The sequence below is a fragment of the Plectropomus leopardus genome, chromosome 3 (assembly GCF_008729295.1).
Source record: "Plectropomus leopardus isolate mb chromosome 3, YSFRI_Pleo_2.0, whole genome shotgun sequence".
Classification (NCBI taxonomy): Eukaryota; Metazoa; Chordata; class Actinopteri; order Perciformes; family Serranidae; genus Plectropomus; species Plectropomus leopardus.
In genome coordinates, this window is record NC_056465.1 from 17,833,683 (window position 1) to 17,847,977 (window position 14,295).

General features: G+C 39.4%; 1 protein-coding gene across 1 annotated transcript; it reads right to left on the reverse strand.

The window, feature by feature from the left end:
* Positions 1-1,297: 1,297 nt before the first annotated feature.
* On the reverse strand, positions 1,298-13,857 carry alpi.1 (alkaline phosphatase, intestinal, tandem duplicate 1). Its single transcript, XM_042483296.1, has 11 exons — positions 13,682-13,857; positions 12,924-13,049; positions 10,193-10,308; positions 8,553-8,727; positions 7,260-7,432; positions 6,867-7,001; positions 6,705-6,780; positions 5,842-5,976; positions 4,023-4,214; positions 3,552-3,668; positions 1,298-2,386 (listed from the first exon to the last, which is right to left on the reverse strand). The coding sequence occupies exons 1-11, from the start codon at positions 13,773-13,775 to the stop codon at positions 2,112-2,114; spliced, it is 1,614 nt and encodes a 537-aa protein (XP_042339230.1). The 5' UTR covers positions 13,776-13,857; the 3' UTR covers positions 1,298-2,111.
* Between the last annotated feature and the right edge of the window lie 438 nt (positions 13,858-14,295).

Genomic DNA, 14,295 nt, shown 5'->3' on the forward strand with positions numbered 1-14,295 from the left:
TGCAGGTGAGGCCAACTGGGATGTTTTTCAGCAGTGTGGTTAAAAAAAAATCCTCAGCACTTTTACACTGACTGACCGGCCTTGTGTTTCAGACAGACCATCGCAAGGTCACGTAATCTGTCTCTCTCTTGCTTGTTTTTTTGGTCAGTATCATCATATGAATATATCACAGGAAAAGGTTATTTGAAATGAAAAAGACGTCTACTTGACAGAGTAGATAGCACTTTGGTCAAACATTGTTAAAATTACATGAATATATAACAAAATAATCAAAGCATATTAATGAGCATGAGACAGACAAAGCTTTTAATTGATTCTGTTGTACAAAATGACATCAAGTTTCTCCCAGTGGATAGGATTTTGGAGCATCTATTGACATACATGATTTAAAATGTTTACATAGTACACAGCTACTACACGGTTGGTCCACGGAGAAGTTTCAGTTCCGCAACCTCAAGACAAGAGTCTAGACACTAGACCTTAAGTGGAAATGTTATCTTGAATGTTGTTACAAAAATGCATTTTTATGGAAAGGTAAGAGTTAACCCTTGTATAAGTGTGTAATTGAAATAGGCCTATCACTCAAGTGTATGAATTGATGTAAAAATGTGTTCAGCTGCTCTGTTTTTTTGTGAATACATGATTACCTGATTATTTTTTGCATGATGTGTGTTTATGTGGTGATTTGTTGTATTTCCAGTGTTTACAGTGTATTTGGATTTTGGAAACTACCAGCGTGTCATTACATCTCCCATGTGTGCTTGCAGGACATACTGTAGTTGGATTTTAACCTATTACAATGTGATGATTCCCTTGCATCAAATGTTTAGATTGATTAAGACTACAGGCCAATCACTTGGATTTTTTAATGCTTACATTAGACCTAGTTGTGAGAAACCTATTTTTCTGAATTTTTTTTTCTAAAAGAGATCAGCAAATGCCGATATAAGAACGTCTAAACAGTTAAAAGTATGCACATAAATAGTCATGTGCACAAATGTATATTCCTGCGTGAATGGAGAAAGGACTAATTAAGAAAAGGTGATTCTTTTTCCATCCTTATTTACGTTACCATTGCAAAAACACAGTACAAAAATACATTGACAAAATATTTGCTTATAAAATACATTCATATACAATCCAAATAGATTACATATCAAGTGATCTGACAAAAACAGATTATCTATTTGGAACCAATGAGGTCAAGATACAAATTTGATTAAGAAAACAATAAAATAAAATAAAATAAAATAAAATAAAAGCTACATATTTTTCACTCCTGAAGGAGGTACAGCATTTCTATGAGTTTATGAGTGTAAGGTGTGTTGGTGTCGCAGCTTTGGCATGGCACAGTGGCTCATAGTTCAGGTTTCTGCTACCGTCATATAGTCATTTATTCCATCTGGACAATGACGATCACCTACATCAGCAGCTGTGTGTCTTGTCTAAATGTCCACAAGCTGAACAGTGAGCCCTCAGCACGCTTGCTTGTGTGAAGTTCTGCTGGGTGAAACCTAAGATTAATGTGTAAATCGTGAATTAAAGCCTCTTGCAAATGTTTGATTGCTCTGAGCGAGAAGCAGGCTTGGAAAGTTTGTATTTAACTTTGGAAAACAAGAAGAGGACAAAAAATCTTACTAACTAATGAAAGAACTAGTTTGTGCAAGTTAGTATTCATGCGTTAAATACAGGTTTGAAATAGTCCTTGTGATGAAAATGCAATGGCAGCAGTTGCACAGAGTTTTTCTTAAACGGCCGCATGCATGTGAAATAATGTAATGCATATGTGTCTACGTTCTTGGCTGCAATGCCTTACTGTTAGTTTGTATTTTAAAAGGTGCCACTACATGCTTGTTTAAGCCTGAATTTTGTATGCTCTCTAGGGTGAAATCTCATGTGAAAGCACACTGCGTGATCAGGACGTATGAGGTTATATTTCTGTTAACACATGCTGTAATGCATGTTAATCCCTGCGTTCTGACATGCCAGCCTGTGTGCATACAGTGAATGTGTGTGCATATACATTATGAATGTTTAGTGCATTAAGTGTCTCTATTGCTGCATGCATACAATGTATTTTGCGTGTGTGTTGTGTGTATGTGTTATGGGGGTCATCTGAGTAACCAGAGGAGGCTAAGCAGGCCAAACAGGAGGCTCGATGTTGTGTTCACACACCCGCTTGAGGTGTGACTGTGGGGGTGAGGAGGGCAGTCTGTGTAGGGCTCTAAGCAGGCAGCATAGGCCATGACGTGTGCCACATAATTCTGCTCTTTCACACCGTGAAACAGGTGAGCCATTGGGCCTTTGGCGTAGATGGCCACATCTTCCCCGCCATGCGTCTCAGCATCCAACGGGACGGCAGCCTGCTGCATGTACTCCTCGTCGTCTGGAGAGAATTGAGTGTAGAATGTAGCAAAACAAGGCAACTCTCAGCTTGGATCATCAACTTGTAACACTAAACAGATGCTTTTATAGACTGTGTCACCATAAGTTAACCATGATGTCAGTCCAGATTGATTTTGTTCTACACTGTGACTGTGTCACCCACAAAACAGCAGAGTATTTACTGAGACATAAATATGACTGTTTGCTCACAGCACTGGATTTCCTTTGTTTGTCAGTCCGAATACCACCGAGTCCACAGAGCACCTTTGGATAGCTTTATGGTTACATACACCTCATGGATGTTTTGTGGCTGTTGCCCATAAAATGGTGTTGTGCAAATTTTCTGTAATTTACCTAATTATATTCAATAACAACATTTTCAAACCCCAGGAGGTAATTTAGATCATTTTGATGAAATAACTGCATTTACTGCCTGAACTTTCTAAAGTGTACTGACAGATCCAATAACTTTTTCCTCCCCCAAAACCAAAGCCAGAAACTTGTAGTGAGTGTTCCTTAAGTTATAAATGAATAGTTAAAGGGCCATTTTGTAGTATTGTTCATTGATTGTTCCAAACTTTTATTACATTTGGCTAATCATACCGCTACTTCTCAAAATATGCTGCAATAGGTTTTGGCCTCATAGTCTTCATTATAATATAAATCCTGAGTTTTACAGTGCTTCATAATACTCCACATGGATACATAAAGTTATAGAAATGGGATGAGTGTGCATTATGGAGACACAACTACTGGCTGCAAAGACATGAAGTGATGCCAGTCCATTCAAAAAGACAAAATTGGTGATTCTAAAAGGTAATTCATTCCCGCACAGAAGTATTTCCACCTTCAAGCATATACACATGCATGGAATGATTAAAGCGAATGGTGCAGAACATGAGGAGGAGGAGGAACTGGATTGTTGCTCTCCAGTGTTCCACAAAGAAATACAAATAGTTTTTTTCTAAGTACAGTTACATGCACACACTGAAGCCTGCGCAGAGAACAGACGACAGCGCAGTTAATGCCACAAACATCGTATTTCATCTTTGCTTTCCATAGAAAAACACAGGCATGACTCAACCGTAACCACATCAGTTCACGCTGTCTGTGCACACATCAGCACAGACGAGTGCCACATCTGAAAGACATTAGTTTGTACTTACAATAATCCACCATTGTGATGTTCCCTCTGGTTCCATTTATATGGACATAACCCGGACCGTTGGCGTAAAGGATGCTGGTGAAAGGCATTTTGTCATCGGCTTTCTTTGGTGCCAGACCTAAGTAACAAGAAATGGTAAGAAAGTAACTGAAATAATGATACATCTGTCACTGTATCTTTCGACATATAAGCAGAATGAGCACACAAACTCACATGTACTTTATAAGACAATACAAATTAAAAGTTTTCATTTGGAAGTTACACAACTGCAATATAAAATATTATGCAATCAACCCCTTTAAACTAATCATTCTGGGCGAGTTCTACTACTTTCCACATATGGTTTGCGTCCAAATCCAAATCCACTTTATTGTTCTTTGCTTTCTCTCCCCACACACTCTGTAAATTTAATGTGCCTAAGCATAAATTTTATGCCAATTACAATATAGACTGCAAGTTTTTCCAACCATACCAAAGATGGGATTCCCTCGCGGAGTGTTACCACCGAAGGTGAAGACATGGGAGTGATCAGCAGTGACCACAGTGAGAGTATCAGATTCTTTGGTTAGCTGTGCAGCACGCTGAATGGCTTGGTCAAACATTACAGCTTCTGTCAGTGCCAGTTTGGCAATGCCGTCATGGTGGCCATGATCGATTCTACCTCGTAACAGAACAAGACAAAACAAGTAAATTAGACTTGGGCCAAAACATCTCACTACTTCAGCTCCATCCATCCATCCATCCATCCATCCATCCATCAATCCCTCCATCTTCATCTGCTTATGCAGGGCTGGGTCGTAGGGACAACAGGCTAAGCAAGAGTACTCCAGACGTCCCTCTTCTCAGCAACACTTACCAGCTCCTCCTAGGGGACCCTGAGGTGTTCCCAGGCCAGATGAGATATATAATCCCTTCATCCTGTTCTGGGTCTACCCGGGCCTCCTACCAGTTGGACATGCCTGAAACACCTCTAACGGGAGGCGCCCAGGAAGCATCCTGATCAGATACCCGAACCACCTCAACTAGCCCCTTTCGACGTAAAGGAGCAGTGGCTTTACTCCGAGCTCCCTCCTGATGTTTGAGCTCTTCACCCTACCTCTAAGGCTGAGCCCAACCACCTTATGGAGGAAACTCATTTTGGCCGCTTATATATGCAATCTCATTCTTTCGGTCACTACCCAAAGCTCATGACCATAAATGAGGGCTGGAACATAGATGGACGAGTAAATCGATAGCTTTACCTTCTGGCTCAGCTCCCTCTACACCACAATGGTCCAGCAGAGTGCCTGCATTACTACTAACGCCATTCAAAAGCGCCTATTATGCATGCTCCAACCCTCACTTGTGCACAAGACCATCTCAGGGTCCAGTGCAACTCCACACTCATTGTAGCAGCAGCTAAAGGGAAAATGCTTATTTGGTGATGCTTTATCTTGGTTTTGTCTTATATTTTCAAAAACAAGTGTTGGGTGCTGTCAGGTAATCTATCTTAAAGACAAAATTCAAATATTAAAGGCTGAATACACTGTTTTACACTGACAGATGTGTATTTTTTTATTATCTGGTAAAGAAGCTAGATTTTTTTAGGGTTACAAAAGTCACTTAAAGGGATAGTTTGGGATTTGTGAAGTTGGGCTGTAAGAGATACTTATGCATATACAGTGTATTACATACAGTAGCTAGCATTCGTTGCACTCCCAGTTTGCTGAAACAGACAAGGTTCGCACCACACAGGGGTTGATATCAAAACGTATTTTAGCCACTTTAAAAAAGGTTAATATGAGACTAAGTGATGCTATATTTAGAATATTTTTTCACCGCTTTACCTCGCTGTCACATAGCCTTTTCCTTTGGTGCTACATTTCTCATCCACTGATGGTCAGCTGTTTGGGTCAGAAAGTGCTGCTGAAATGATCTGACTGAAATGAAACTTCACGTTGAAAACACTCTCGATACAGGGTCGACTTAGAAAGATATTGTTTTTTTTAGGTAGGCCATTTTTTGAAGTGGCTAAAAATATGTTGTAATGTAAGCCCCTCTAAACAGCATGGTAATGCTGAACTGTGGGGTGCGTGCCTCATCTGTTTCTGCAAACCAGGAGCGCACCAACTGCCAGCTACTGTATAATGACTGACTGTACATAAGTATGTCATACAGCCCCACTTCAAAAGTCCCGAACTATCACTTTAAGGTATAAATTATCATTATCATTATCATTATCATTATTCTTCATAATTCCTATATTGACATTCTCAGTAAGATTTTAAATTAGAGGTCTGTTGAGTACTCATCTTCTACAAACAGGAAGTATCCTTTTGGATTCTTGCTGAGGATTTGTATGGCTTTCTCTGTCATCTCAACAATGGAGGGGTCTCGTGTGTGGTTACGGAAAACCTCAAATCGCATGTCCTTTGGCTCAAACAGACCTGGAACCACCAAAGAGAAGGGAAAAATATTTTAAAAGTACTACAGGTAAAGTTCAAGGTGAGAAAAAAAACATCAGACTGAAGAATTGATAACATTCTTAGTTAAAATTCAAACCGCTGAATCCCACGTATTCATAAATCAATCACAAAATAAGGCGCATAGTATTTCTGTTGTGAAAAGTTCATAACAGTGGTTCTGCTTAAAACATTCAAAATGTTCAGACAAGCCATTCCATTGTGACAAACATGCTTCATAATGCTAATAATAAAAATAATGAAACTGAATTGATTACAGATAGTACAGATCTATATGTAAACCATACATGAAAGCAATATCACTGTGCAGGTGTGATTACGATTCTGTCACATCTGTATCACAGAAAGGAACGTGGCCTTTGGTTTTTATCACTCTACTCTGGGTGATAATGCCAGCAAACTGTGAATTTACAATATACTGCCATGATTACTTTACATGGCAGTAAAGATCAAAATCTGATGTTACTGGAATCCTCTTGTGTCTGGACCATTCATTGTTTCGTAACTTCGATAAGTTTATCTGGCAACACCTGTTGTGTGTATAAGAGTGTATATTATGTGTGCATACATTGTTTTATGGGTTTTTTTACTTGCCGTCTATCAGTTTTGTGTATGATACTGTATATGTGTGGGGTTTTTTTTACATTGCAGGCTCTGCCTACCTACCCTGCTTGATATCTGTCTGTACTTACCCATGAGCCGGTCAGTAGCTTTAACATTTATCTCATCAAAGTCCTTCCTGTGCCAGACATAGTGTGACTTCTTGTTCTGAAAAAAACAAAAAAAAACTTGAATGTGTGACTAACATCTTAAAATATATAGAAATATCCAACAGCAATGTTAAATATTCCTACAGGTTTAGCCTTTAGCCACACGTCAATGAGGTTCTTCTTGTCTCTGCGGTCCCCCTTGCGAGAGTTGGAGGTTGGGTACTCGGGGTCTGGGGTGCCTTTTGGTGTCATGTACATCCTCCCTCCTCCCAGAATCACCTTAAAGGGACACCAGACAGAATGAGATCATGAAACTGAGAAGTTATCCTTTGAATCCCTAGAATTTGAACTACTGGGGTGCCATTTCATCGGATATCATACTAACTGTTGAGTGTGTACATTTTCGTCAGATATCATACGAACCGTTCCACAAGGATACATTGCAATTCTATAAGTTATGAAGGTCAGGTTAGGAAGATGAAAAATGAAAACGTGTTTTAAAAAATAAATGTGTGGAACGGAGTTGTTCTTACATACATCAATGTCGACATTGGTGACCAGTTGGGTTGCAATGTCGACGCAGCCCTGCTTGCGGGCGCTGGGAGGAAGATCTGCATCACTGTACCAACTGCGGCTGACAGAGTGGGCATAAGCAGCGGCCGGGGAGGCATGCTGGACACGGGTGGTGGTCACTACACCAACTGATTTACCTGGACAACGCAGAGACACAAAATCAAAAGGTAGAGGTTTTACAGCAATCACAGGCATATGTGAAGGTTGCTCTTTGTGTGCTGTTGGTACATGTTAACAACCAACAAATAACTATGGGACCTTAAGCACATTGGAGATTTACTTGTTTGAAATGTTCTCAAACACAGAACTGCTCTGGAGTTAAAAATAATGATGCTGGCTCAGTTCTTACTGTAATGGGTGTAGCCAGAGTCCTGCTGTCTTTTTCTGACTGTATGTAATGAAGCCCGGGGGGAGAGGTAAAAGAGGTTACACCTAACCATATAACTTATTGCTCTCTAGGAAAAAAAAAGTTTTTATGGCAATGAATGAGGGAAAATGGAAATCAAAGCTCTAGTGTTTGCTGGTCCAATTATTACTAATTTAAATAAAAGAGCTCTCAGTATTTTTGCATTTTAAGGTCTCTAATTTTTTAAAAATGTTTTCATTTCATTGGAAAACGTCTCTCTTTTTGGTAGAAATATACAATAGTTCAAACTTTATGTGGCTTATTCCAGTACATTTTAAATACAATACAATAGTTATCCAGGTAGCTACTGTATCTACCATGTAGTACACTGACATAAAGACGCATAAAGGCTATCTATGGGCCAAATAACACATAGCAAATGTAACTCAAACATCTTGTCCACTGCGAAAACATTACAGTATTACTTTTAAGAACTACTATAGAAACACCACTAAAAATGTATTACTGTAGTAATTCTGTTTTTTTGGAGTGCACAATAGGAAATTCCGACATTCATGCTAATGAGTAGGCTATGGTGATCAATACTAAAGTTACAGTTATACTGTAGTGTTTATGAAGTGTAAGGGCTTAGTGAGAATAATATTTCTAATAATGGACACTAGTGATCCCTCATACGTGAATGCAACCCAATATGAAATGATCTTTCAATTGGACATATTCTGAACATTAAACTATATCTGGTGACGCTGTAGTAGCAGCTAGGGAACATGCTTATCAGATGATTGTTTTATTCCTCATATTTTATTTTAAGGCAGATATGGTCATTGCATATCATGAGGTAAGTATTTGATTGACCTTTCCATCACCAGCAAACCAAGTCATGTACTTACCTTGTGCTCTAGCACGCCTTAGTACTGAGTAGACCTCGTTACCAAAGGTGGTGTTACACTCGTAGGCCACTGCATTGGCACTGAGCCCCACTGTCTTAGCGTTGGCCTTCACCCCGCAGTGATAGGCTGTAGCTGTGCTCGCGCTGTCTGCTACCTGCTTATCCACACTGTAGGTCTGTGGGGTAGAAGTACACAACATTAAAAGACAGAACAGAACATGTAAAGTATTTTCATTTCTATGTTATGGGTCAGAACACAGAGCGACCAACGACTCTGCCTACTCAAACTCCCTCACATTACAATGACGACTATATTTGGCCATCAAGCTGAATCCATCTTTTCGTCACCTTAAAATTATAAGGTTCTATCTGACATTTTTGTGAAAATTTAGTTACTCATATATTCTTATTCTGTGACAACTTGTTAACATTACTTGAGGTGTGTTTTTTAAGTTATATGCATTTTTTAAAACTTTTTATTTGGAAAAGAAAAAAGTTTATAACATTATTGCTATTTGGAATGTAAAACTTTGAAGCTCTACATCTCAAAATTGCTCAGAACATAGATAAAACCTCAGAATTCTACGGTGGCATTTTATTTGACTTTAAATCAGTTTTCACTGTTTCTACCACAGTGTCAGCATTTTCATTTAAAGTGTTGGTTTGAGCTAAATCCTTTGAGAATATCTTTTCACACAAAGGCTTGAGTACTTAAGTCAGAGCGGGATGGTATGGGGCAAGATGCAACATGTTAAGAGAACAAAGCATGTAAAAAGGACACACAACAATAAGCCACTAACCCATCCTGCTTTATACCATTCAACCACTCTCACTTTTTATTTTTTCTCCCACTCTCTCCATGTGTCACTCCATTTGCCAAGCAACGTCATACACGCACTACATACACATGCTTGAATGACATACCCGAGTGTATTAGCACGTGTTATCTTCCTCTCTTACACACAACTACAAACACACGCATGTACACAGAAACACACGTGTACCGAGCATCTGACAACAAAACTCATCCTTGGAGTCAACTGTTATCAGTGTTGATGTGTGTGTGTGTATGGAGGCAATTCAATACGGGTCACAGAGTGCAAAAGCATAATACTATAAAAACTTAACTTTGATCTGTTTCCATTTCATTTCAACATTTTTCTACCTTGGCATTAAAGTCCTTTTACCAATTCAAACTTACAACTCCAATGTATTTGAGAAAATAAAATTTATCCCTATTACAAGTTATGATAAATGTTAAACTGTAATCAGATATGAACATGTACAGCTATTTACAGGTAAATAAAGTATACGTATTTTTATATTCCAAAAGATGATTAAAAATAACATTTAACGCACAAACTGCTGGGAAATATTGTTGGAAAGGTTTTATCTAAGTGGTAAAGCTTTAAATGATGTATGCAGCAGATGAAAAATGTAGCAATCAGGACAACACAGACAAGAGTATTGATTTTCAAATTTTTCTTTCTGAGAAATGGGAAATAATTCATAAAACACAGCTGATGTTATACGATGAAACCCTGCTGGTTCTTTTCAAATTAGAAAATGTATTGTTTTCGTTTTTGATCATATGTTGCATAATGATTGACGAACTACAGGTCAACAGTGTCATCTTGTTACCTTTGACAGTGCCACATATGGGAAGGTGTCCATGGCCAACATTGTCTCCTCCCCTGATCCGCCCTCCATCTGACCTCGCAGGATTCGAGCTGCCGACACTGTGGACACACCCATGCCTGCGAGACAATGATTTACAGGTAAAGTCACTGATATGGTCCAAATATTTTTTTTTTTTCAGCTTAATTTTTATAGTTTCATGACAAAGTGAATGACATAAAGAAGCAATGATTTACAAATCTGTATTCTGAATGTATTCACATTATGAGAAGGTTTTGCTGTTCTGACACTACCAAGTCAAGAATACTGCTCACAGTTTAGTTTGCAAACGTTTAAAAACTCCAGACCAAAAACATTAAAATGTGTTTGTTTGAAAAACTGAAAGATTGACGGAAAAAAATGATTCAGTAATTCTCTAAGCAAACTCAATGAAAGCATGGCAGGGCCATTAGCATCAACTGAATCCACAAATGGACAGGGCATTTAGGGCAGTGGTTTTCTAGGAGAACCACATTTTGAACAAAATCATCATACAGACAAATTCTGACTCTTCCAGACCACGATTGGTAGAGCATATAACATATAAACACACTTAAAGATGTTGCAAGGTCACAATCTGGAATATATCACAGAAAACATACATACTTTGATTTTGTAAATCAATTAAGGGACCTTTTTAATCTCTTCCTGTGGTCCACGATTGGATTTCACCCTTGATGCTAAAAACCATACTTTACAAAACCCATGTCACGGTGATGCACTTAACTCTCCTCTCAACATCACAGTCATAAAACTGAAAACATGCTCTGGGCGGGGCATAACTGGAGAGATGCACAAAGAAAACTCGAGCCTCGACCACCCAGATTTGTGACTAAATAGGTTTGATTTAAAGCAGATACTCTGGTAGTTAACAGGAAAAACACTCTTAAATCTCTGTGCCTTTAGCTCCCCTTACAAAAAAAATCTTTCATGCCTCACCGGCTGTAAATATACCACACCAGTGACAATTAATGTGAAAAATTTTCCAATCAAATCTGATCCAGATGGAAACTTTCCCCAACTGGCAGTAATTGTCCCTTTGGTAGACAGTACACCAAATGCCAGACTACAACACTAAGATATGTAGCGTGTCAGGAGTGGATCTTCTAAATTGTTGGCAACTCCTTGTATTGTTAAGGACAAAGGATTTTACAAAGGTCTCGATTCTGTTTGAGTTGTGCACATGTTTGAGGATGTAAATGAATCAGCATGGCACAAATCATGTCCTGCTGTTGGTTTCCCTGCTATTCAGCTGATCACCAATTCAGTGTGCCAAAAACATACTGACGTGCCAACGATGGCAGTGAAAAAGAATGTTAGCAAGAAAACATGGATGTAAACATAGAATATCTAAAAAATCTAATTTGAAAATGCTTTGTGAGGAAGAACATGCACTCACACAAAAACACAATGCAAACTTCAGCAGGTTGTTCTACTTAATCTACAAAATAGACACAGTTCGAGACAGTAACACTGAAACATGAGCAATCTTTTAGAGTCATTTTTCTTGCCCCCTGACAAATGTATTCTCGCTTTGTTATGGTCTTCCCCAGCCCGAGAGGGACAAATCTTTATCTTTTGCTGCAAAATTTTCACTGTTCACAAGTTAATTCCTACCTTTACAAACAAAAACAATAAGCTAAAAGGCACCAAATTGCTCTGTAAAGCTGAAGGTAACTGTACAGAGTGCTGCAGAGATGACATTTATTTTTAGGCCAACACAGAAACTGCCCGGGTTCCCATGACAGAAATCCATTGTTTGTTTTGATTTTGGATTAGTGCAGAAAACATGCTCTGTGGCAAACACAAGGTTATGATACTCACAAGTTTTGTTTAGAAAGATTGTCTTCACAATTAAATTTTTGAAGCGTAAATGCAATCACTAGAGGTAAAAAGCTAAAGGTAGGTTATAAACAAATCACACCATGGTCGCGTGACTTCAACGTTGCCATCACAAGGAGGCTGTAAAGCTGTGTTCGACATAATCACTCTGAGGTCTCATTAAGTTAGCAGTCTTTTTTGTTTTCTTGTTTGTTTTTTATAAGACATGTAAAAGCTTAAAAATTCATGGGTGGGGTATTCACTAATTTATTTATTGCTGTTTTATAAGTCAGAAAACAAAACATGAAAGTCTCCTCAGTTTGTGTTAACCACTGACCTTTTTTCAGGCATTTTACCAAAGAAAAAATACCCATTGACTTTAAGACAACGAAACTGGGAGTGCTAAAATGCAAACTTATCTTTTTAGGACGTATTTCTACAACATTCCATAATGAGTGCTACTTGGTTAGGATTAGAGAACAATCACTTTCATGATTAAATTAAATCAGCATTGGCTGTTTATAGAAGATGACATGTGAACTTCTCCTTTCTAAGAAGTTAATGTCTTTCAAGTCATTACTCACATAAGTCCAAGAATTATCTGGTCAAGTCTATGACTAAAGCAAATGACTAAAGTTGTCCAAAGGTTTATTATGACTACTTGTTCATCATAATATAGACACACGCTTGCACAACCACTCATTGACCAAGCCACAAACAAAGCAAACACACTGCAACTGAATATACTTGGGCATTGTCTTGCATATTGAGCTGTCTTTGTCATTGAGGCTGAAAGTCTTTTCAAAATTTAACCACAACCGAGTCAGTGCTGAACATTTGCTGGAAAAGATTTCATAATGATAGCATAACCTACCGTCGCCGAGAAACAGGATAATGTTCTTGGCCTGGTGCTCCCGAGGGCGGAGTTTCAGCGCAGCATCCAGTGTTGCCCTGGCCTGAGCATCCCAATAAGCTGGTTCTTTCTCAAGTTCATACAGTGCTGCTCCATGGAAACACACACATAAGTGGAGAATGAGATGAGTATTTGGGAGCGTGGATGGATGTGAGCGGGTCTTAGAGATTTCATAGGTTTGTATGTGATATTGACTGCTTAGTATGTGTGGGTGTGTGGTGTTTGCATGCGCGGAATAGTAAAGCTCCAGTACAGAGAAGTGAATTCAAGTGTGTCCATGGATGCCTGCACACATGCACTTCTCTCTGCCTTTTTCTGACACTTTGACTTATTTTTGGCTTTTGGGTTAGACAAGAGAGGAGGTTTCTCAAAAGGTGTCAAAATGACGAAAACAGCTAAAAAGACACTTGCCCAGAACATACAGGAAGGAACATTTCTCCGGCCACGCAGCAAAACAACGGAAAGACAAACAGCCTGTCCCACATTTTACATAAACAGGGAGACACAGGCAAAAATATACTCACACACGCTTTTGTGCATTGACACTAACCCATTACGCCTACATACCTGAGTTCCAGCCACAGTCTGTCCTCACACACTCGCCCTTTCTCAGGTTGAGGTTACCTGCTTGAGTCCCTCTGTGCGTCCATTTGTCTGCCCACAAAGTGCTACTAATATCCCAACCGCAGGCAGCAATAATAACTCTGTCGTCTCCTCACCTTGGCTCTCCATAGCAGCCCGGCCCACAGCCAACAGCGTGGGGCCCAGGAGGATGAGCAGAAGATTGGGGGCCCTGCAATGTGGCATATGCATCTCTAATCCGCACGACCTGGAGGCTGGAGAGGTTGACACAGCCAGCTTTCAGAGCGGCACAGCGAGACCAAAAGACACAGGCACAGGCAGAGAGTGTGTGTGGCTGCTAAGACCTCCGGCCCTGCCTTTTTAAAGCCCCGCTGGGTGTGTAGTAAGGAAGGGCCCTAGCCAGCTCATAGGCTTAGAGCCACAAAAGAGGGAAGAGAAAATGTGAGTGAAAGAGGAAGAGCCAGGGGAGAGGGAGAGGGAGAGAGAGAGAGAGAGAGAGAGAGAGAGAGAGAGAGAGAGAGAGAAGCTGGGACCACACAAGAGTGTAGTAGCATCACAGCCCCTCGACTCACTTTGATTCCTGAAAATGCACCACCCTTGTTTTATTGTTTTAAAAGGAACTCTCATGACCCCCACCCCCCATACACACACACACTCTAAGGTGTGTGTGATAGAAATTTAAATGGTTCTTTGATGTGGTAAATGTATAATGGCTCTTTTTATGCAGGAGCCTTTAACAAGGAGAGAAAAA